Source organism: Natrix helvetica, assembly GCF_964273705.1.
Source record: "Natrix helvetica genome assembly, chromosome: 13".
NCBI classification, from domain to species: domain Eukaryota; kingdom Metazoa; phylum Chordata; class Lepidosauria; order Squamata; family Natricidae; genus Natrix; species Natrix helvetica.
This window is the reverse complement of record NC_138557.1, coordinates 3,518,750-3,543,253: the sequence shown is the minus strand read 5'-3', so window position 1 is coordinate 3,543,253 and position 24,504 is coordinate 3,518,750. Positions and strand designations below refer to the sequence as shown.

At 46.0% G+C, this 24,504-nt stretch overlaps 1 protein-coding gene across 2 annotated transcripts in view; it reads left to right on the top strand.

Annotated features, from left to right (window-relative positions):
* TNRC18 (trinucleotide repeat containing 18) overlaps window positions 1-20,678 on the top strand; it is a 71,126-nt gene extending 50,448 nt beyond the window's left edge. For both annotated transcript variants that reach the window (XM_081965810.1, XM_081965809.1), the window contains 13 exons: window positions 757-1,011; window positions 2,913-3,343; window positions 3,944-4,126; window positions 6,083-6,224; window positions 6,359-6,476; window positions 6,611-6,686; window positions 7,963-8,071; window positions 9,134-9,250; window positions 9,572-9,721; window positions 10,741-12,026; window positions 13,750-13,986; window positions 15,636-15,710; window positions 17,905-20,678. In XM_081965810.1, coding sequence (XP_081821936.1) covers window positions 757-1,011; window positions 2,913-3,343; window positions 3,944-4,126; window positions 6,083-6,224; window positions 6,359-6,476; window positions 6,611-6,686; window positions 7,963-8,071; window positions 9,134-9,250; window positions 9,572-9,721; window positions 10,741-12,026; window positions 13,750-13,986; window positions 15,636-15,710; window positions 17,905-18,111 — 3,386 coding nt within the window. In that variant the 3' untranslated portion in view covers window positions 18,112-20,678. The remainder of the gene's footprint in view (window positions 1-756; window positions 1,012-2,912; window positions 3,344-3,943; window positions 4,127-6,082; window positions 6,225-6,358; window positions 6,477-6,610; window positions 6,687-7,962; window positions 8,072-9,133; window positions 9,251-9,571; window positions 9,722-10,740; window positions 12,027-13,749; window positions 13,987-15,635; window positions 15,711-17,904) is intronic.
* The last annotated feature ends 3,826 nt before the right edge of the window (window positions 20,679-24,504 follow it).

Here is a 24,504-nt window from a genome sequence, read left to right as displayed (position 1 = left end):
TTCTGTGTTTTTCACGGAAAGCCCTTCTCCTCCGTTGGGAAACAAAATTCTTCTCTATATTTCGAAAGCTGAGTTTGGTATCAATTGTATCATTGGGCATTTTATTCCTCGTTTTCTTTCCCCTCCTTACTCCTTGTAGTCAGTAGCAAGAACTGGGTGGGGAGATACGAAGTTTTATTTCATGGACATTTTCTGGAGATCCCTTTGTCTAAGGTTTCCTTAGATCCGGAGATCTTCTCCCCTCTTTTTGCAACTCTTAAGAAGTAGGTCCTTATTTTCTGGTCTTCTAAAAAGCAAAGCAGAGATGTCCCCAGAGGAGAACTTCTCAATAGAACTGCTTTTCTGCATCTGTATGAAATTTTGGAAGATGGTTGTTCTGTGTGCCTAGCAAGCCTTTGCAGAATTGTGTTCTTGAGAACTGAGATAGCCTCCAACTTAGATGGAAAGATCTTACCTCCGTATCATCCATGGGTTTTGAGGGCCAGGGATAGATAAGTGGTTTTGGTTGCCATGGATCCCTGGGAAGGAAGGAAAATGGAAGGAGGTCTTCTGCGTTCCCATCGCCTTTTGCAAGACCTTTCCTTGTGCTGAGAATCTTCTGGTGGCAAGACTTGGAGTCTGGAGTCCAAAATTTATGGGCCTTTTGTAATCGGAAAGGGATGCATGGAAGGGTATTGAAATCCATTGGGGTAAACAATGGTATGATTTGAATCCTGGTTGCAGGTTTATGAGTGTTTCTCATCTTGTCACCTTCAGATTCTAGCTCGGAAGAAGAAGAGGAGGAGGAGGAGGAGGAAGAAGAAGATGACGATGAAGAAGAAGAAGAAATGGAAGGCTATGGGGCAATGGTCAATGAGAGGCTTTCCCCATCAGCTTTGGATGAAAGTGGCTTGGGACTCCTGGCCAGATTTGCAGCCAGCGCCATCCCAAGTCCCATCGTTGGGCCTTCAGTGTCCCTCGTCCAACTGGAAGCCAAACAGAAAGCCAAGAAGAAGGAAGAAAGACTGTTGGGTATGTGAAGTGACCCGACTGACTGACGTGGGGTTAGTTGAGGATGGAAATGTTGGTGGCATCTAGGCCTCAACAAGATTTTTCAATCATCAAAGATTGAAGAAATGGAGTTGCACCAGATAGGCCACCATTCAAACTGTCTACCCTACTTTTGTTGTTGTTAGTTGCGAAGTTGTGTCTGACCCATTGAGACCCCATGGACGTTCCTCCAGGCCTTCCTATCCTCTATCACCCTCTGGAGTTCATTTAAGCTCATGCCAACTGCTTCGGTGACTCCATCCAGCCACTTCATTGTCTGTCATCCCCTTTTTCTTTTGCCCTCCATGGTTCCCAGCATGAGGCTCTTCTCCAGGGAGTCCTTCCTTCTCATCAGGTGGCCAAAGTATTGGAGTTTCCTCTTCAGGATCTGGCCTTCTAAAGAGCAGCCAGGGTTGATCTCCTTTAGGACTGACCGGTTAGATCACCTTGCAGTCCAAGGGACTCAATGCAGGAGTCTTCTCCAGCACCAGAGTTCAAAGGCCTCCATTCTTTGGCGCTCAGCCTTCCTTATGGTCCAACTTTCAAAGCCATACATTGGGGCAAGACTAATGTCAAACCCAGTCTAAGACCAAATGATTGATGTCCACCTCCATGCATTGATGTTCAGAAGACCATAGGTTTTTCCACCCATGAATGCCAACCCCAGCTTTGATAACTTTTTGCACCCTTAAACCCCTAGCACATCTAACCCTGCGGCACCAAGGTTTCTAGCTCACCTCCCATCCAAGCACTCAAGCGGACTAATCCTGCTTAGCTTCTGAGATCAGTCTAAGTAAGGACTCTTGAGAATGGGGCTCTCTGGAGAGAATTAAGAGAAGGGGTTGATTTTCTTTGTTAATCGGGACGAAAGAAAAAAATCCAACTATGGTTGAAATACCTTCACTGCTCCCAATTAAATCAGAAGAGTTTCAATCAACTCCATTAATTAATCTGGAGTTTGCATATTTCAATATGCGTGGGACCCAAGCAATTCACTCCTGAGAATATCGGCAGAAATCTCTCTGGTTTCCGCCTCCCCCCCCCCAACTCATTTCACCCCTCCCCCAGGTCTTGCTGACGTGAATAATTAAAATGTCACTTTTTAATCCCTTTGTGCTTCTCCAATAGCAAAACTGCCCCGAAGGCAGCATCCTTCCAAGTTAGATCTGTTCTCACCCCAAACTACTTAATGCAAGATAATAGTAACCTAGGCCTGTTCTTCTCCTCCTCCTCCTCCCCCCCTTCCTCCTCCTCCTCCTCCTCTCCTCCTCCTCCTCCTCCTCCTCCTCCTCCTCCTCTCTAAGTGGTTTTGGAATGGGAAGGGTTGTTTTCCACGGGAAGATGGATGGACCTGCAGCCCTTTCCCCAAATCAATCCTTGGAAAAGAGAGCAATCTCTCCCATCCTTCCCTCTCCTGGCTCCCTCCCTGAATTCCCAACAGCCCCGTGGAAGTTGTAGTCCGGACACCTTTGGAAAGCCTGCGCTTTGGAAGAGAAGGGAAAGGCCAAGGTGATAAGCGGGTTGGTGGGGGAGAGGGGGGATTTCCAAGAGGTGGAACTGTGGAGGGAGAGAGTTTCAGGGATCAGAAGGGGATTTCCTCCCAGTAGCTGGGAAAACTGAGGCACAGCCAAATCCTTCCGAAAGGAGGTGGGGGAAATCCTTAGTTCTCACGTGCGATTCTTACAGGTTCTGCTCTTGGTAGCAAAATGTTTAAAGCCTCTTGAAGTTGCCATCGCCAGCCTAAACTCAAATCCATTTCTTTTTGGGTTTTTTTTGTGACTTTGAGGCATGGAAAGCAGGAGCTGAGTCCTCCAACTTCATCCCGGACGATATTTCATGGGGTGTCTCCTCTGGCTGACAGATCCTTTTTATTCCGCCTTTAGGGACCGAGTTTGAATATACCGACTCCGAAAGCGATGTGAAGATCCGGAAGAAATCCCCAGCGGGTTTACTGCATGGGAAGAAAGGATCTCTAGATCAAGGTCCATCTGCGAGCGCCATGGAGGCCTCCACGGGCAACACCTTGGACAAGACCAAGATGGCGCCTGAGAAGAGCCGGAAGCTGAAGAAATTCAGGTCGCCCAAAGACCTGAGTTTCGAATTTGGGCTGGAGGTCAACGACGACGATCCTTGGAATCGCCGCCGAAGCGAAAGGATCTTCCTCCACGATGCGACCACTTCAGCCGGCTTGGCCTCCACCGCCTCAGCCAGCTCGATTCCGGTTTCCAAAAATGGACGTTGCCTGAAGGGAGGGAACCTTTTGAGCCCCAAGAAGGAAGGGAGCAAGGGGAAGGAGAGGAAAGAACTGAGCAAGGTAGGAACTGGGGGTGGGTGAGGTGGGGTGGGTGGGTGGGGGTTGAGAGGGGGTGAGAGGAACGTTGGTAGGAAAAAAAGATGACCCCCCCAAATGGGAAGATAATAATAATAATAATAAGGAGGAGGAGGAGGGGGAGGAGGAGGAAGGAAGGAAAATTAAAAGAACATTTTTTCCATGAAAGACAAGTTGGAGCAAAAATCAATCCTTCCTACTTTCTTTCCTTCCTTTCCCTTTCTTCCCTTTGTCTTTCTCTCTTTTTCTTTCTTTCTTTCTTTCCTTCCTTCCCATCTCTTTTTCTCTTTCTTCCTCTCACTCTCTTTCCCCTTCCCCTTCCTTCCCTTTTTCTTTCTCTCTCCTTTCTTTCCTTCTCTCTCCTTCTCCTTCTCTCTTTTTCACCTTCTGTCCTTCCTTCCCCCCTCCCTCCCCCTTTGGCTTTCCCTTCCTTCCTTCTCTTTTTCTTTTTCTCTCTCTTTCCTTCCTTCTCTCTCTCTTTCTTTCTCTCTCCTTCCTTTTCCATTCTCTTTCTCTCTCTTTTCTCTCTCTCCCCAAGCCAACAGTCTGTTACCTTCTCTGTATCTTTCTCCTTTTGTTTTGCAGAAGAAGAAAAATAAAGACGGGACCGTCTGCTCTTCCTCTGGCTCATCCTCTTCTTCCTCCTCTTCGCTTTCTCCTCTGGGCATCGCCAGCTCCCTGCCGGATCTGCGTGCCAGCTTGGCCAACTCTTTGACCTCCAACAAGAAGAGCAAGGGCAAAGCTAAGACTAAAGAGGCAAAGAAGGAGGTGAGAAGCAGAGCCAGGAAGAAAAGGGGACTCACCCCATTTCTGCCCTCCACCAGCTGTCCCCCAATGAAGCAAGAACTTTGTGCCAAACCTGAATCCAAGGCAGACACTTGTAGCCATTAGGCCACATCAGGGGTGAAATCCAGCAGGTTCTGACAGGTTCTGGAGAACCGGTAGCGGAAATTTTGAGTAGTTCGGAGAACCAGTAGTGGAAATTTTGAGTAGTTCGAAGAACCGGTAGCAGAGATTTTGAGTAGTTCGGAGAACCAGTAGTGGGAATTTTGAGTAGTTCAGAGAACCAGTAGTGGAAATTTTGAGTAGTTTGAAGAACTGGTAGCAGAAATTTTTAGTAGTTTGAAGAACTGGTAGCAGAAATTTTGAGTAGTTCGGAGAACCGGTAGCAGAAATTTTGAGTAGTTCGAAGAACCGGTAGCAGAGATTTTGAGTAGTTCGGAGAACCAGTAGTGGGAATTTTGAGTAGTTCAGAGAACCAGTAGTGGAAATTTTGAGTAGTTTGAAGAACTGGTAGCAGAAATTTTGAGTAGTTTGAAGAACTGGTAGCGGAAATTTTGAGTAGTTTGGAGAACTGGTAGCGGAAATTTTGAGTAGTTTGGAGAACCGGTAGCAGAAATTTTGAGTAGTTCGAAGAACCGGTAGCAGAGATTTTGAGTAGTTCGGAGAACCAGTAGTGGGAATTTTGAGTAGTTTGAAGAACTGGTAGCAGAAATTTTGAGTAGTTTGAAGAACTGGTAGCAGAAATTTTGAGTAGTTCAGAGAACCGGTAGCAGAAATTTTTAGTAGTTTGAAGAACTGGTAGCAGAAATTTTGAGTAGTTCGGAGAACCAGTAGTGGAAATTTTGAGTAGTTTTGAGAACCGGTAGAAGAAATTTTGAGTAGTTCGGAGAACCGGTAGCGGAAATTTTGAGTAGTTCGGAGAACTGGTAGCGGAAATTTTGAGTAGTTTGAAGAACTGGTAGCAGAAATTTTGAGTAGTTCGGAGAACCAGTAGTGGAAATTTTGAGTAGTTTGGAGAACCGGTAGAAGAAATTTTGAGTAGTTCAGAGAACTGGTAGCAGAAATTTTGAGTAGTTCGGAGAACTGGTAGCGGAAATTTTGAGTAGTTTGAAGAACTGGTAGCAGAAATTTTGAGTAGTTCGGAGAACCAGTAGTGGAAATTTTGAGTAGTTTGGAGAACCGGTAGAAGAAATTTTGAGTAGTTCAGAGAACTGGTAGCAGAAATTTTGAGTAGTTCGGAGAACCGGTAGCGGAAATTTTGAGTAGTTCGGAGAACTGGTAGCGGAAATTTTGAGTAGTTTGAAGAACTGGTAGCAGAAATTTTGAGTAGTTCGGAGAACCAGTAGTGGGAATTTTGAGTAGTTCGGAGAACCAGTAGTGGAAATTTTGAGTAGTTTGAAGAACTGGTAGCAGAAATTTTGAGTAGTTTGAAGAACTGGTAGCAGAAATTTTGAGTAGTTTGAAGAACTGGTAGAAGAAATTTTGAGTAGTTCGGAGAACCAGTAGTGGGAATTTTGAGTAGTTCAGAGAACCAGTAGTGGAAATTTTGAGTAGTTTGAAGAACTGGTAGCAGAAATTTTGAGTAGTTTGAAGAACTGGTAGCGGAAATTTTGAGTAGTTTGAAGAACTGGTAGAAGAAATTTTGAGTAGTTCGGAGAACCGGTAGCAGAGATTTTGAGTAGTTGAGATAACCGGCAAATGCCACCTCCGGCTGGCCCCAGAGTGCAGAGAGAATGGAGATTTTTGCAGTATCCTTCCCCTGCCATGCCCACCAAGCCACACCACACCCACCAAGCCATGCCCACAGAACCGGTAGTAAAAAAATTTGAATGTCACCACTGGGCCACATGGTCACTCTAGCCTGAGGCCGAGACTTCATATCCATCCAGTTGATGGATTCCAAAGCGTGCAAGTAGAATAATAAATCTGATTTCGTTGTAGATCCGAGGGAAAGGAGGAGCCGTGAGCAAACTTATGGAAAGCATGGCCGCTGAAGAAGACTTTGAACCCAACCAAGACAGCAGCTTCTCCGAGGACGAGAACATTCCCTTGAACCTCCTTCTGGAAAGGCCCCTGACTCCAGGTGGGTAGATGTGATAGTGTTTGAGAAAGACCTTGGGAGAAGGAAGCAGGGAAGAAGTTCTGCCTAGCAACTGTCAGATAAGAGAGGGCGTAGCCCACAGCGAGTCCCCACACTCAGCTCTGCTTCTCTTGCAGCTCCTCGTTCTTGCATCATTGACAAAGACGAACTGAAGGATGGCTTGAAGGTCCTTATCCCCATGGATGACAAGTTACTCTACGCCGGGCACGTCAAAACCGTTCATTCTCCTGACATGTAAGCAAAGGACTTTCTCCGTCTTAGTTTCTGTGAGCCTAACGAAGACTCTTTGATATATATGTATATTTTAATTTGAAATAATTTTTTGTTCTATTTTGTGGGCTTTAAAAAAGTGGTTGTATTTATTTCAGATACCGGGTGGTTGTGGAAGGCGAGCGAGGAAACCGGCCACACATTTACTGCTTGGAACAGTTGCTGCAGGAAGCGGTAAGTTGGTGGCCTTGGTGGTTAATAGCACGTGGGAACGAACGTAGGAGAAAGGGGAAGAGGTGCTACTTAGGGAACGAGTAGGTAAGAGATGGGAGAGCCCACAGCTGAATAACGGGGGGAGGAAGAAACTTAGAAACGTGAAAGGAACTCTCCTCACTTACCAGATGATAAAAGAGCCGTGATGGCGCATGGGTTAGAAAGCAGTAGATTGCAGGCTGACTCTGCTCACTGCAAAGAGTTCGATCCTGACCGGTTCAAGGTGGACTTAGACTTCCATCCTTCCGAGGTCAGTAAAATGATGACCCAGATTGTTGGTGGCAATAGGCTGACTCTGTAAACTGCTTAGAGAGAGCTGTAAAAGACTATGAAGTGGTATATAAGTCTAAGCGCTATGGCTATTGCTGTTGTGGCCCGCTGGTGGCCAGAAGAGCTGGCAGCAGAGTCGGACAGTGAGGAGGTTGGGGAGGAACAGGGGCCAGTCCTGGGGACTGAGGAAAGCTCAGAGGAAGGCTCTGTGTCGGAGGCAGAGAAGGAGATAGACAGCAGTGAAGCAGAGGAACAGCTGGAGCCTGTTCCCAGTGTGCGCATGGGCAGAGCGGCCAGAAGACAAGAACAACTACGAAAGCAGGGTCGACTTGGGAGTAAAGCCACACCTTGGAGGTGATTGGCCCCTCCCACAAAAGAGGAGCGAATGGGGAGGGGGCTTTTGCAGGAAGCAATTCGTTCCTTCCGTCATTTCAAGAGTGGAAAGTTCTGTTTGTGACTATAAGAGACTCTGTGCCAAGTTTTGCCTTGCCCTGAGTTTGGAAACTAGTTATCTGGCAGCTCTCCAAACGAGATAAGGTTCGTGTGGATAAACATTCCTCGGAAAGTCTGTTTGCCTTGCTGACTGCTTTCTAAGGAAGCCTGGGTCAGAACAATTGCTATTGTTTCTATCCTTCCTTTCTGTCTTTCCTTCTTTCTCTCCCTCCCTTTTCTCCTCCCTTCCACCCCTCCTTTCTTTTCTCTCCTTCCCTTTTCTCCCTGAGACATATACCCAACCACTTGTCTGAAGTGGTATAGAGTCTCCTGGTTTGAGCAGAGGGTTGGACTTGAGGACCTCCAAGGTCCCTTCCAGCTCTTTTCTGATTGATTGACTACAATTCAAACTTGTCTTCCTTAGAGAATATTCTAATGCAGGTAGTGGCTGGTGGAGGGCCTCTTTTACCGCTGTCATTGGCAATTTGTCCCCGATTCTTCCATCCTTCAGCTCTTGAATCTTCTCCCCATTCAGATCATAGATGTGAAACCCCCTTCCGTGCGATTCCTCCCAGAAGGTGCACGAATAGCTGCCTATTGGAGCCAACAGTACCGATGCCTCTACCCAGGGACGGTTGTCCGAGGTAAGTCCACGCTGCCTCAAACCTTGACGGAATTTGCTGCCCTCACGTGTCTTAAAAGAGATTTGAAAAATTGTATAAGTGAATATAGTTCACTGTCGTTACTGTTCAGCAGATTTCTATTATTATTATTATTATTATTATTATTATTATTATTATTATTATTATTATTTATTTATTTATTTATTTCTTGGATTTCTAGACCGCCCCCTCTCCCAAAAAGGGACTCGGGGCGGTGTACAGTCAATGCAGATAAAAATACAATCATAAAACAATTAAATGCATTTGGATGGAGGAGATAGGCTGTACAAGAAATAAATATATTCTAAAACCCTAAAAACATCCCCAATTAAAAACCCAAACCCAATTAAAATAAATCCCCAGGAGGTAAAACTAAGAAAGTGCCAGGCCAGCTGATTGAAATAGGTGAGTCTTTAACTTTTGACGGAAGGAACGGAGGTCGGTGGTGGTTCGAATGTCGGGGGGGAGGTCATTCCAGAGGGTTGGGCCCATCACAGAGAAGGACCTACTCCTAGGTGTCGCCCGCTGACACTGCCTAGCGGACGGCACCAGGAGGAGTCCCTCCCTGTGTGAGCGAATAGGTCGCAGGGACGTGTGTGGTAGGATGCGATCCTGCAGATATCTAGGTCCTACGCCATGGAGCGCTTTAAAGATAGTGATCAATACCTTGAAACGCACCCGAAAGGCCACAGGTAGCCAGTGCAGCTCGCGCAGGAGCGGTGTTACGTGGGAGTAACGTGTACTCCCCATGATAACCCGCGCGACTGCGTTCTGAACTAGCTGCAGTCTCCGGATGCATCCCAAGGGAAGCCCCATGTAGAGGGCATTGCAGTAGTCCAGGCGAGACGTCACCAGCGCATGAGTGACCGTGCGCAGGGCACTCCGGTCCAGTAGGGGGCGCAATTGGCGCACCAGGCGAACCTGGTGGAACGCCCCCCTTCTAGTCAATCATGTGGAAAACAAGAGGAGGGGAGGAAGGATTACTGGTCTCTCCCACTTTTCCCTCTTTCCTCCAGTTGCAACTGTTCCCTCTTTGGTCTACAGGTGTCCATGATCAAGAGGAAGATGGCAATTTGATCACTGTGGAATTTGACGATGGGGACACTGGGAGGATTCCTTTATCTCACATCCGGCTTCTCCCCCCTGATTACAAGATCCAATGTGAGTTGGGGTTTTTTGTCACATCCCTGGAGAAATAGTCTCCTTGGGTATCTCAAGATGAGGTGGGCTCCTTCTTTCTTTCTTTCTTTCCTTCCTTCCCTCCCTCCTTCCTTCCTTTTTTCCCCTCCTTCCTTCCTTTCCTTCCTTTCTCCCTTCCTTCCTTCCTTCCTTCCTTCCTTCCTTCCTTCCTTCCTTCCTTCCTTCCTTTTGAAAGCCCAACTTCTGAGAACCCAACCGGATGAAGATCCACTTCTCATTTTTGGGAAGCGGAGTGTGTGTGGGGGTTCAGCACCCACTCAATCTGGCAATTGACCCCCACAGGTGCTGAGCCCTCTCCTGCCCTCCTGGTGCCCAGCATGAGACGCCGCAGCCGTAAATCCAGTAAGGACGAAGCCAATGGGGTGGAATCAGAAGAATCTGGAGCCAAAGGCAAAGGGCGTGGAAGGAAGCCCAGTAAGAAACAAAAAACAGGTACGTACTAACTAACTACATATAAAAAAGGTAAAGGTTCCCCTCATACATATGTCCTAGCCGTTCCTGACTCTAGGGGGTGGTACTCATCTCCGTTTCAAAGCCGAAGAGCCAGCGGAGTCTGAAGACGTCTCTTTGGTCATGTGGCCGGCATGACTCAATGCCGAAGGCACACGGAACGCTGTTCCCTTCCCACCAAAAGTGGTCCCTCTTTTTTCTACTTGCATTTTTTATGTGCTTTCGAACTGCTAGGTTGACAGGAGCTGTTGCAAGTAACGGGAGCTCACTCTGTTACGTGGCAGTGAGGATTCGAATCACCGAACTTTCTGGTTGGCAGGCTCAATGTCTTAGCCACTGAGCCACCACGTCCCTCCAACTACACATATACATACATTTGTAAATGAGAGATTCTACATTTTTTTACCCTGTTCTCCGGTCCTCCTGGATTACGTCTCTTGGTCTTTGTCAACCTTTTGGATTTAAATTGCTATGTTTTAGGAGCGATGCATCCTCGCATGGCATGCAATCCCTCCTAGGCAGGGGGTGTCTATGAAATGTGTGTGGTTAAAAAAATTCTGCACAATGGGTGGTGTGGCATTGCAATCAGTGCGCCACCCTCTTGTACATGTGTATCCAAAGGGGATGGATCATCCCCTGTGATGCTGTGGCTGCTATCTTGCAAACACGGGAATCCTTAGGTGGAAACCTCTGGCTTGATTATTGTTCCAAATAGTTGTTCTTGTTCTGTCAGGGTTCCAAGTAATAAATCCATAGCAAGCAAGACTCCAAGGCAGGTAGATTCCTCCAAGAATACTTTTTTTATTGGAATTATCATATTGGCACATATCTGGTGAAAACCAACTCTGAAGTCTCCCGCGGTTTTCACCTAATTAAAAGTTAAAAAAAAATCTACTTTCCCAAAACGATCAGTCACATAGTCCAATCACGCTGTGGGCGTTACTCAGCCTTCCTTCGACCAGCTTCAGGGTTGACATTTTGCACTTTCTGTTGCTTTCTAGAAGAATCCGTTCTGGCAGACCAAACCATCGTGGGGGAGATGCTGTCCACCTCTTCTCTTGGCTCGGAAGTGCCAGTTTGCAAACAAGCTTCCAAAAAGGTCCAGCCGGATCCTTCCAGGACTCCGCCAGCTCCAGCCGAAGACAAGCATCACGGCAAAGCAGGCAAAGGGAAGATTTCTGCCAAGCTCCATAGCTCGGTTCCTGCCACCTTCCAGACACCGGCGTTCGGCAACGTTCGTGGGAATGAATCCTACCCTGGACCATATGGTCCTTCCAGCAGCTCCTCGGGGAAAGTCAAATCGAAGAAAGGAAAATCCACAGAGGAGGGACAGGAATTTGGGTCCGCTCCCAAAGCTCAGAGGAAGATCCCAGACAGTGAGATCTTGATCAAGCTGGACCACGAGGGGGTCATGTCTCCCAAGACCAAGAAGACCAAAGAGGCCATGAGGATGCTGGGGGAGTCAAATCTGGCCAGTAGGAGAGAAGCTAAGAACATCTTAGGGCTTAGCTACACTGCCATGCCTTGTCCAAACCCCAAGCAGAAATCTTCCGGGAGCAAGGTCGCAGAGGGAGAGCCCTCGACTAATTTTGGAGGCAAGTTTGAGAACGGTGGAGATCCTCCATCTTCTTCTAAGGCTCAAGAAGACAACGGTGAAGTGGCCCCCGCGAGGGACGAGTCAGAAAGTAGCGGTAGCAGCTCGGATTCTGAAGGAGGAGAAGAAGAAGAAACGGAGAAGAACGGGAGTGGAGCACAAGATAGCAGCTCGGCCAGTTCGAGAGCCTCCACCCCAATTTCCTCTTCAAACTCCTCCTCCTCTTCTTCCTCCAGCAGCAGTAGCTCCTCCTCCTCCTCCTCCTCTTCTTCCTCCTCCTCCTCCTCTTCCTCCTCCTCCTCCTCCACCTCCTCCTCCAGCTCCAGCTCCTCTTCCTCTTCCTCTTCCACAACCGACGAAGACTCTTCCTGCAGCTCCGAAGACGAGGGGGCAGAGACCCAACCCAGCGCCTCTTCCACGCAGCCCACCATCCCCGCCAAGCCCACCAAGGCCTCAGGGAAATCTCCGTCCTCTTCACATCCCCGAAACCCCAAACAACCCCAGCAACAGGTAGCGCAAAAGCAACAACCGAGCAGCAACAAGAACCGGAGCAAAAAACGGGAAGGAATCCATTTGCCCACCACGAAAGAACTAGCTAAACGCCAGAGGCTGCCCTCGGTGGAGAACCGGCCCAAAATTGCTGCCTTCCTGCCTGCACGGCAACTTTGGAAGTGGTTTGGGAACCCGACCCAGGTAAGAGCACCAATCCATCACCTGGATTGTCCTTCGCCATGATCTCTTTTGTTGAGGTAGACACTCGCTTTCATCAATGTCCACCCTGGTTGGGTGGCTGGATATTGTCAACTCACATCTGGAAGGCACCAGGTGAGGTCACCGATGGTTGACTCTTTTTATATATATATTAAAAGTTTTTTAATTTTTTTCATTTTCATAACATATAACCACATGTATACTATTACATAACCAACATTATATTATATTGTTAAATGTTTACATCAATCATCTTACCATCAATTCCCAAAAACGATCACTGGCTCTTCTACTCTCCATACACCATATTTCTACCTTATCCATCACTTTCTTCTCCCTCCCTCCTCCCTCTCCCTACCTCCTTTCTTCCCTCTGTCACCCTTTTCTTCTCTACTTCTCCTTCCTCTCTCCCCTTTCCACTCCTCCTTTCTCTCCTCCCCCCCCTCTCCTATCCCTCTCTTCTTCCCTTCCCTTTCTCCTCTACTTCCCACCCTTCGTCTCATTTACTTGGTGTATTTCAGCTTCTGAGTCAGCTCCATTTTATGTTGATGGCATTTATAATTCCTTTTCAATATACATCTTTAATTTTAGCATCTATCTTCCTCCTTTTTTTTAAAAGAGAACAAAAAAGGATACATAGATAGTCATTGTGCTTTTAAACCCACCCACCCCTGCCTAATTTTGGGGCAAGAGGTAGACCTGGTTACAACCCCAGCTATTCCCATCATTATATTTACATAATTATACATTCTTCACTTTGGTTAAGGTGGTTAACTCTAAGGAACAGGAAGCTTCTGAGTATTTCTTTAGTTCAGGAGCAAGTGTAGGTAGCCCTTGACTTATGACAGTTCATTTAGGGACCATTCAAAGTTACAGGAAAAAAGTGTCTTATGACCATTTTTCACACTTTTGTCCATTGCAGCATCCCCGTGATTACGTGATCAAAATTTGGACACTTGGCAACTGACATGTACTTATCACGGTTGCTCCGTCAGAGTTCCAAGTAACATACTCATAGCAAATAAAACTCTGAGGCAGGCAATTTCCTCAAAGAATAGGTTGATTGGATATCTCATATTGGCACAGACTAGTGAAAAAACGACTCTGAATATTCCCACGGTTTCCCACCTAATTAAAAGTGAAAGTTTGTCACTTCCTCAAAACAGTCAGTCACACGATCCAATCAGGAGGCTGTCCAGTTGCTAGGTGACTCCAGTCTCCTCCTTCCGAGCATCTGCAGGAATGTCCTTGGTTCCCACGAGAAAGTATTTTGCTTTGGCTACAACTCCCCAACTATTCCCCCCTCCCTACCCCTCTTCTCTGATGTGTCAGCACTGACGTCTCAAAATGGCCTCAGTCAGGCCAGCTTCAGGGTTGACAGTCCCTAGGTCATGTGATCCCCCTTTGCGACCGTCTGACAAGCAAAGTCTATGAGGAAGCTGGATTCACTTAACAACCGGGTTATTAACTTAACAGCTGTGGCAAGAAAAGTTGGGAAAATGGGGCAAAACTCATTTAACAAATCTCTCACTTAGCGACAGAAATGTTGGCCTCAAGTATGGTCGTACATCAAGGACGATCTGTATTACCTTAACCAGCAAGCAATGACAGCTGAGTCAGCCAGTCTGCAGCTTAGTGGAATGTGAAAAGTCAAAACGTGGAGGAATCCCGAGTTTTCTTAACTCCCTGCTTTTTCCCACCACAGAGACGCGGAATGAAGGGGAAAGCCCGCAAACTCTTCTACAAGGCCATCGTCCGCGGGAAGGAGATCATCCGTATTGGAGACTGTGCTGTCTTTCTGTCAGCAGGGAGGCCCAACCTCCCCTACATTGGCCGGATCCAGAGCATGTGGGAATCCTGGGGAAACAACATGGTGGTCCGAGTGAAATGGTTCTATCACCCCGAGGAGACCAATCCTGGGAAGAAGCTCAACGAAGGCAAGGTTAGTCAAGTTAGTCAAGGTTGGTCAAAGGATAGTCAAGTGTTGGTCAAGGGTTAGTCAAGGTTGGTCAAGGGTTAGTCAAAGATTGGTCAAGGGTTAGTCAAATGTTGGTCAAGGGTTAGTCAAGGTTGATCAAAGTTTAGTCAAAGGTTGGTCAAATGTTAGTCACAGTTGGTCAAGTCCAACCTTCTTGCAAACTAGCCAGAGTGCTACATTAATAGTTGGGGAGACTGGAGAGGAACAGCTTTTGAGAGCCCTTAAGGTTCCTTTCAAGCAAGGGGTGTCAAAACCGTCTACTGGTGTAGACTTTGAGGGCCAGTAACTTCTTGCTGTCTAGACCATGATCTAGACACCAAGATTTGATGACCTTTCACCAGCAGATGTGGACGTTATCTTGTGATAGGCAGACCGTTAGCAACTGATGATGTTCCTGTCTATATAACCAGCTGCCCTGGCTTTTGATTGGCTGAGCTGATTTTTGGGTTAGCGAGGGCTGGTCTTTGACTAAGGACCAATCAGAAGGCAGACACCTGGCTATAAAGATAAGGAACCCCAACAGTCTCTGCTCAGATGACTGTGGTCTGCCTATCAGGTCACCTTGCCTCTGAAGATAGCCATAGTGGCCAGCAAAAGAACTCTAAACCATGGTTACTTGAAGGCCAACGGATGCCCGATAGTGTCAAAGCTCTCCATGGAAACTTTGCTTATTGATAAATGGATTTTTGGAAGTGGAGTGGGGTGGAGCTTCAAAGAACATATTGAATTCAGTGGAAGTATTCCTCTATTGAGCTGATCAGCAAATGAACGTTCTCAATGAAACATTGCCATTTTGTCCCATAATGTGATGTCTCTGAACATGGTGGCATGTTGTGTTGAATTTCCCCTGATCCAGGCAGAAAAAAAAGAGCATTCCAAGAACCGGGCCATGAAAAGGAAATCAATATTTTTATGATTTTACTATCCCATAACCTGGCATTGCCTGGTATTTATTTATAGGGGGGAAATGTCCGGACCAAACGTAATTTCTAATGTTAGATTTCCTCCCCTTACCAGAGAGAGCTCCCTTATGGAGTACTGTGAAGCCTTTACCATGGCAACTCAAATGCGCTGTACAGTAGAAGCCATTTTAAGGCACAACAGGTTGTATATCTTAACAGAACACACACACTGAGGGGTCTTACCCCCACAGTATTATTTTTCCAGAGAGTAAGTCATCTGTGTACCAAGTTTGGTTGAAATTGCTCAAGGCGTTCCAGAGTTATGCTGACACACACACACACACACACACACACACACAGCCATTTAGGTAGGTAGGTAGGAAGGTAGGTAGGTAGATCTAGATCTAGTTCTAGTTCTAGTTCTAGATTTAGATATAGATAGATAGATAGATAGATAGATAGATAGATAGATAGATAGATAGATAGATAATAGATAGATAATAGATAGATAGATAGATAGATAGGTAGTAGTTATAGATATAGATGTAGATATAGATATAGACATAGATATAGACTACATTTATACGCCACTCATCTCACTGACAAGTGATGGTTGAGCTTGTTTCCTAATCTTCTCTTGATGGCTGTGGGTTTTTTCTCTCCTCTCTTTGATCATCCTTCTGCTTCTTCTGCGCGACGCTTGGACTTCAGCGATGGGATCAAAAATCGGCCCAGACCTTATCAGCAGCTCTTCAAGCTTCCAGTCAGAGAAAAGACTTCATGGAGGTGTGTAGAAGCCCACAATCACAGGGATTGGTAGCCCCTTTTCTGACTCACGGGTTTGGTGAAAAGCTTTTGTGAACTGAAGCTGATGCCTTTTGATTTCAGACTAGTATAGAATAACAGAGTTGGAAAGGACCTCAGAGGTCTTCTAGTCCAACCCCCTGTTAAGGCAGGAAACCTTATACCAGGGGTCGGCAACCTTAAACACTCAAAGAGCCACAAAGGTTCTAACCGGAAGCCCCACATTCAATTCTGCAGCCAACCGGAAGTCCGGTTCCCCACCATAGAGTCTCCTCCAAGCGCAGCATCCCTTTTCCTCTACCAACCGGATGTCCGGTTTCCCCCCACCATAGAGTCTCCTCCAAGCGCAGCATCCCTTTTCCTCTACCAACCGGAAGTCCGGTTTCCCCCACCATAGAGTCTCCTCCTAGCGCAGCATCCTTTTTCCTCTACCAACCGGAAGTCCGGTTTACCCCACCATAGATTCCCCTCCTAGCGGCGCGTCCTTTTTCCTCTACCTGTCCTAATTGAAAGCCCTATCAATTGTGGAGCCAACCGGCAACATGGAGCTGCAGCAGAGGGATAAAAGAGCCACTCGCGGCTCCGGAGCCACAAGTTGCCCACCCCTGTCCTATACCGTTTCAGACAAATGATTGTCCCATCTCTTCTTAAAAACGTCCAGTGTTGGAGCATTTACAACTTCTGGAGGTGAATTGTTCCGCTGATGAATTGTTCTAAGATTTTGCTTTTGGTCACCTTAAATTATTCAGGACCAAGGGACTTGTAGCATCTTAATGAGAGGGGGGAAAAAAACCACCAGATTTGGGTGGCATAGGTTTTGGCGGGCAACGACCCATTTCTTCACAATCCATGGGTTTAATGGAGTTGGTGCTAACTAAGGTGGCTGTGCATTTTTTAGACGTTGAGTCAGAAGTTGGTTCCCTCTTCAAGATCTGGGTAGCGCTTTTTCAAAAGGCAACTGGACTTTGTTTTTTCCTTGACAACGTTTCGCTTCTCATCCAAGAAGCTTCTTCAGTTCTGAATGAATGGTGTGGAACTGAAGAAGCTTCTTGGATGAGAAGTGAGATGTCTTCAAAGAAAAAAAACAAAGTCCAGTTACCTTTTTGGGACAAGCATACCTGGATGAGTGAGAATCCCCATAGACATTTAGTTGTCCTGCTGTTGGCTGCCTGGCGACAGAGCAACTGAAAAAAAAACACCACTCCATTTTCAGTTTGGTTCTTTCCTGTTAAGAATTTTTTTAATACATTTAGGCTTCTGAGAACGATGTAAAGAAGCTAGGAGAGATAAATAGGAAGAAACAGAGATGAGAGTCATTCCCTGCCAACTGGTCTGGGGATTTTTGATGAAATTTGATGTGAACTTGCACACACATTTTCAGCCCGTTTTTACAAAAAAAAAAAAAGACCTTCTGGAAACTCTGTTAAATCATTCTCAATAGAAAGAGCATGTTTCAAACCCCCCTAAAAAAGTAGGGTTGGTTTTTCACCACCAACGCAAAAAGCCCTAAAAATAGGGACAAAGTTGAGGATCTTGTATGACAACATCACATTATTGTTTCGTCTTGTTCATAGCATAGCCTTTATTGTATAAAATAAATACAGCAAAATTGGTTTTCGCCCACCTGTGCAATTCATGACAACAAATACAAACAACATAAATAGTATAAATAGTATAATCCCAATGCGAGCAATTAGGGGAAAAGAAAAAAGAAAAAGGAAGAACAAGAAAAACCAGTCATCCGTTTCCATGTGTGTGCGGAGTGATTGTGGTTGTGTTTAAGAGTCTGACAGCCGAAGGATAGAAACTGTTTTTAAACCTATGCTTTAATGTCTTCTGCCCGATGGTAATACTGTAGAAGGCCGTATATGGGGTCAAACAAATGACCATATCTTCGCAAGTATTGCATCAGCAAACGTAACTTTTTACCAATATTCATTGGGGTTGTGGGTGCACGTTCACACCAAATTTCATCAAAATCTGTGATGGTTGAGCAGGGACCCCTAGACCACTTGACATGGAATGGCCCATGAGAGAGAGATGATAATAATGGGAGAATCTCAAATGTTTGATGAGTAGAAGATGTTGGGACCTTCGAAGGTCTTCTTTGCCTTCAAAATCTGAAGGAACGTTCAGCAGATGTTCTAACATTTCTCCTCTTCTCTTCCTAATCCAGAGGGCTTTGTACCAGTCCTCCCATGTGGATGAAAATGACGTTCAGACAATCTCACACAAATGCCTAGTGGTTGACTTGGAACAATATGAGCAGATGCTGAAGACGAAGAAGTATCAAGACAGCGAAGATTTATACTACCTAGCAGGGACTTACGAGCCCACCACGGGCATGATCTTTAACACGGATGGAGTCCCCATCGTTTGCTGAGCAGCTTTCGAGAAAGGAGAATGCGGGAGGCACCTCGCACCTTGTGCCTCCCTCGGAGGAACGACAGACGGAATGAAAAAAAAGTTATGTGCCTGTTGAAACGACAGCATGATTGTGTTGTGCTCGGTCACAATGTTTCCAAAATTAAAGAGAGAGAGAGAGAGAGAAATCTGCAAGAGATTCTCCCCGTCCTCAAACCACTTCATAGATTCAGAGAGCGATGGATTGGATTCTGTGGCTCCTCCTGAAAAGGAATTTACCGTTTTGGGATTTTTAAGAGAATTAATTCTTGGGCAGTGTGCCTAATTCCAGTCCTTTGCAATAAAGTATTGGACTACAGGCAGCTCCACCATCAATCTTTTGAGTACTGGACATTCATAGAGGCCAATTTCAATTTATTTCAAGAGGCCAATTTTTTGTGGGGGAGGAATTGGCACTTTTTTTATCTTCAGGGTACCAGTTTTATCTGCCCTCAACCAACTGAAAACTCAACGTATGGAAGAATATGTGGTTGGTTCAGGGACAGTTTGAGCAAATGCCAATCAAGAGGTGGGCTGGTCATTTTTCCACCCACTTCTCTATCTCCAAAAACTGTTCTACCAGAGAACTGGTGTGAAGAAAGCAACTGTAGAAGCCATCTTGGCCAACAAGATGGTTACCAGGGGAACAGCTGTTCCACTTTTCTTTTGAGTTACAAGGACTTAAGAGCGGGTGGGTTCAGAAACCCACCGCTGGATTTCATTTATTCTTTTTTGCAACCCTTTCTCTCCAAACTCTTGGCATGATGAAGGAGCCTCTTTCTCTTCTACGGAAGAGCTGTTCAACGGACATGCTTACTCCTTCATGTAAAGTGAATGTATTTACTCCAGGTTCCGCTTGGGGGGGAAAATGGCTCCTCATCAGAGGTTCATAAATATTGTGGGGGTGGTGGAATCTATATTTGAGAAAGAAGACAGGTCAGCTGCCTTGCTACGGCCACCTCAAGAAACATTTCAAATACACCTTCAACATTGACCAACTTGCTCTTGAGGACTACTGGATGGTCCTCCTCGCGTCCTCCTGTCTCACTGTCGCCAAAACTCAGCACTTGTTGGACGCATGTAAGAACCGTTGGCTAGTAATCTTGGGCAACACAATTGGGTCTCGTCGCAGAGGCATCTGCGTAGACCTCACCTCATGAATCAGCCAACCAGAAACCGAGCTGCCCATCTTCTGAACCCAAGGGTGGTGAGACCTTGAGCGTGTTACCATCTGCCTACTTTGAGATGAACGAAGAGCCTCTTGGAGGTGGACTACCGCTTGGGTGCGGACCTCATGCAAGGCCAGAGAGGACAACACAGTGGCCCTCACAACGCCAGCGTTTTTGCACTTACGAAACCCCGCCAAACTCACACACTACAAGAGTAGACACCAGAATTGTTTCTGACAGGGACAGAAATTGTACCATTTTCAAGCACTACAGGGGGGGGGGGAGGAGGGAGACTATTTCTACCTGACTTAACCCGAGCAGATGTTTCTTTTATTTTCTGCGATGGTACAAAAGGGACTCTTCCCTCGGAATCCTTTCGCCACCCATTTTGAGAACCACATGGTGCTGCCCAGCCTTGGCTGCCTCCTCCGGTCCACCAGTTCCCAGCTTCCAAGCCTTAGGTGGACGACGTTTCTAGAATGAACAACGCCAGGCCTGTACAGTTTTCATACATCCCAAGGCTCGCCAGAGCCCTTTTTCCAACGTATTGTAAAAAACAAAACAAAAAAAAAAGAGCAAAAGCAAAACACCTCTTTAAAAATACAAAAACGGAGGAGGAAGAACAAAGGAAAGAGAGAGAGAGAGAGAGAGAAAGGACGAACAAAAACGGGGAAAAAAGCAACAAAAAGAAACAAAAAAACAAACAAAAACAAAACGGATTTACCTTTTTAATTATAAATATAAAGTATAAATATATAAATATATATAAATATATAAACTTTTTAAAGAAAAAAAACTGTGAAAAAAATTATGGGAAAAGTATAGAAAGCAAGAACACACGGTCTGACATTGAGACTTTATTTTTTATTTCCGGTTGAAATTGTGACTGTCGAAGAAAAAAAAAAGAAAGGAGAGAGAGAGAGAGAAAGAAAGAGAGAGAGAGAGAGAGAGAGAAAAGAGAGAGAACGAACGAACGAACACAGGGGAATAGCAGAGCCAGACATTGCTTACGAAACGGCGGACTGTATCGTAGGAGACGAAGTTCTCGCGGGGAGAAGCGGAAAAGAAAGCAATGTGACACGAATGTTAAAATAGAAAGCACTTAACTGCCCACTGCCTTCTATGAAACACAAGGAGTTTTGCAGACAATCCAGAAAGGAACGGAGCCAAGTGTTTGGTTGTTTTCTTTTTTGTTGTTGTTGTTGTGTGTGTGTGTGTGTGTATGTGTCCTTTTCCTTCCCTTTCCCTGTTGTTTTGTGTTTTTTTAACGTTTTCATTTGTTCCCCATCCTTTTTTTTTTTTTTTGCATTCTGTTCGTTGCTGTACGATGTGTGATTCTTTTTCATAAAAAAAAAAGAGAGAAAAGAAATCTTGAAAACACGAAGCATTCTGCGTTCTTTTTGCCTCGGCTTCAATGCGTGTGCTGGGTTCCCATCTCGGGATGCTCTCTCTGGAGCAGTGGTCGTATTCTGCCAGTTCTTACTGGTTCAGGTGAAGGCTCCGCACAACCTCCCCGATATAATGTGCGACCTTCTACACACGCATACTCATATTTGCAAACTGATAGCCAAGGTAAGTGATTTCCACCACTGCTCTGGAGCCATTCCAGAAGGATATCCTGATTTCAAAGGGCTCGAAATTAAAAAAACAACAGCAGGATAACAGAGTTTTGAAGGGACCTTGGAGGTCTTCTAGTCCAACCCTCTACCTGGGCAGGAAACCCTGCAGCATTTCAGACAAATGATTGTCCCAATCTCTTCTTGAAAACCTCCAGTGATGCAGCACTCACAACTTCTGGAGGGAAGTTGTTCCACTGATTACCATATTTTTCGGAGTATAAGACACTCCGAAGTATAAGACGCACCTAACGTTTGGGGAGGAAAACAAGAAAAAAAATCTGCCTCTGCCTCCCAGCAATTTGCCTCCTCGCAGCAAGCAGCAAACAGCCTCTTTCGGTTTCAGTTTAGCCTGATTAGCACAAGGGGAAAAATCTGCCTCTGCCTCCCAGCAATTTGCCTCCTCGCAGGAAACAGCAAACAGCCTGTTTCAGTTTCAGTTTAGCCTGATTAAGGGGAAAAAATCTTCCTCTGCCTCCCAGCAATTTGCCTCCTTACAGCAAACAGCCTGTTTCAGTTTCAGTTTAGCCTGATTAGCACAAGAGGAAAAAATCTGCCTCTGCCTCCCAGCAATTTGCCTCCTTGCAGCAAACAGCCTGTTTCAGTTTCAGCACAGCCTGATTAGCACAAGCAGCTGATTGTCGGTTGGATCGGCCTCCCAATGATCAGCTGTTTCAGGTTGCAGGGATTGCCATAGCCTACTGCCGCCTCCGCACTCCCCGTTTTCAGCCTCCTCTGTTTTTGGCTTCTGTGCGCCTCATTTTCTGCCCGTTCTGGAAGTGCGTCTTATACTCCAAAAAATATGATAATTGTTATAATTGTCAAGGAATTTCTCCTTAACAGCCTCTTTGGGTGTCCCTCTGTTTTAAAGAGGGCTGCGTGCGTGGAAAAATCAAACCTGTGATTAGATTTTTTTAAAAATTGGATTTTTATTACGATGATCCTAGAAGAATGGCTGGCAAGTGGATACACAGATCAACCTTATTTTGTGTGTGTGTGTGCGCACACACACACATATAAAAACAAGATTTGAGCACTGGCAGCATTCACACATAACACTAAACCAAGCTTAATTTTAACCATGGTTTTTGAAGGAATGATTATCCCGGAGAGAAATCCTCGTCACTTTCTTAAGCCAATCCTGGCTTTCGTTCCCTATTTCCCCAGTGTTTCCCTGAAAATAAGCCCTTCCCGAAAATAAGACCAAGCCCTTATTTTTGGGGAGGGAGTGTGTGTGTCAAAAGAAACTAAGTCGCTGTCTTATTTTTGGGGAAACACAGTAGTAACTAGCATGTTGGTCTGAGCAGGAAACCTGCATTTGGTCGTCGCAAACCAGCAGTCCTCATCGCGTAGCAAACCACGATTTCTTTCCCGAGATGAAATTTTTGCAGATTGTCCAATCTGCAACGGGCATCCATTTTCTCGTGCATCCACGGGAGAGATATTGGCTTAGTGTTTGGTGCGAATGAAAAAACCAACAACCCAAGTTCAGGTTTTGCAACGTTTTCTAAACCGTTCCACAGCAAGGGATTTTGCAAATAATATAAGGCAGATAAAGCGCCTGCGTGCAGCAAAAGCTGGTTAGTTGGCGGAAGGCAGCAGACGGCGACGTGGTTCTGTGGGGCTGCCAAATTTGCGAAGCAGATGGGCTCCTACTTGGGGGTATTTTTTTTTTTTTTGCGGTGCTCATCAGCGGCCACACACATTTATCCAGAGACCAGGAATTCGATCGTTCATTGGATCCCGTGACACTTGTGCCCCAATTGCTTATCTTAAACCTTACCTACGTAAACTAGGTTCAGATCTGGGAAGAGACACTCTTGCAGCCTTCGTGTCCCCCTCCCCCTGAAAAAGGGACACAAAGCAAATTGCTGCAAAATCGGCTGCAGTTTGCAACCCTGGGACCATCTAGTTTTACAAAATTCTCGATTCCACCCCTTACGATATGTTATCCACCACGTCTCCGGATCCTTAGGGAACCTTGAACCGAGAAGAACCGTGATTTCGTGGCTTTTGAGGTCCTCTGCCCCAAAGCCAGCCTGGTGGAGAGATGATGGTCATGTTGGTCCCAGAGTGGGGGGTGGGGTGGGGTGGGGTGTTGGTTGCTGCACAAACTTCAGAAGCTTGTGCAAAGGGGCGCTTTGTCTCTCTCATATTTCGGCCTTCAGGGAGCAATTTGAGCGGAGGGGTGCGGTGGCCTAGAAGTAGAGCTCCCGCCTCACAATCGGGGAGGCTGTGAGTTCAATCCTAGGTAGAGGCAGATGTTTCTCTGGGCACACTGAGAATTTATCTGCTGAACAAAACTCCACCTTGGCGACAGGAAAGGTATCTGGCCAGTAAATGATCTTCTAGCTCCAATCAGTTTGCCCAGATTCCACCTTGCAAGGGATTATGGGGTTGTTAAATGGAGATGATGCTGACTGTTGTGATGAGGGTTGAACAGTTGGAGGCTCCTTCCATCTCCCCAGCAGCAGCTGGAGAGAAGGACAGGAGCTCAAACTCGTCCCACGGCAGCTCTCAGATCTCAAACGCAGAATTATTAACCTCCTGCCCAGAGGGGACAGATCCAGATTGGATCCTGCAACCTTATCCTGGATCAGGCAGATTCGCCTTCCTTTTTTTGCACGTGTGTCAGAAGCACTGAAGCGCTTCTGGGTTGAAAGGATTATCTGGTGATATCACTGTTGCGACGGGAGAGTGGTGCAGTGGCCTAGAGGTGCAGCTCCCGTCTCACAATAGGGAGGCTGTGAGTTTGATCCTAGGTAGAGGCAGATATTTCTCTCTCTGGGCTACAGGGAGAAATATCTGCTGAACAAAACTCCTCCTTGGCGACAGGAAGGGGATCGGGCCAGTAAACAATCTGCTAGCTCTATTCAGTTGCCCTGACTCCAACCCCATGTGGGATTATGGGGTCATTAAAAAGAGGATGAGGGAGGAATTTGAGCAGGACATTTCAGCCCAGGTGTAAGTGGAAGGTGGGAGGGACGCAGCTGTATAATGAGTCCCACAGTTCAACTCTGAGCCAGAAATATACTCTTCAACCAATATATTTGGAACTGGGTGGGATATCTGGTTAGGGGAGATACAAAGCAACAGGGTCCATCAAAGTCAAGGTTCTTGACTTAAGGCAAGCTGATTTTGTTGAAAGGGCAATGGCCGTCGTGACAACCCAACTTTAAAAAAAAATTGCAAAAATGTAAAACTACCAACCCTATTGTCCGTGCTGTAGAATTCGACTCATCCAGTTACGTGGACAACGCACAGAAATGGGAAACAAACCACAAAAAGATATGGCAAGAACGTCCTTAACCTGGTTTCTGGTCTTTGGTTTCGTGCAACATGTCTCTTCGCTTCTAAGTCAGCTGACACAACATAGCTGCTGCTTTTTCAACGTATTTTATGAGATCTACGTAGAATCTCATCTGTGAATGTCCCATGGACAAACTTAGAGAGATTAGAATCCTTTCCTGTGTGTTATTTAGAACAGAGTAGAGTAGAATAGAATAGAGTAGAATAGAATAGAATGGAATGGAATGCAGAATAGAATAGAATGGAATGGAATGCAGACTAGAATAGAATAGAAAGAAT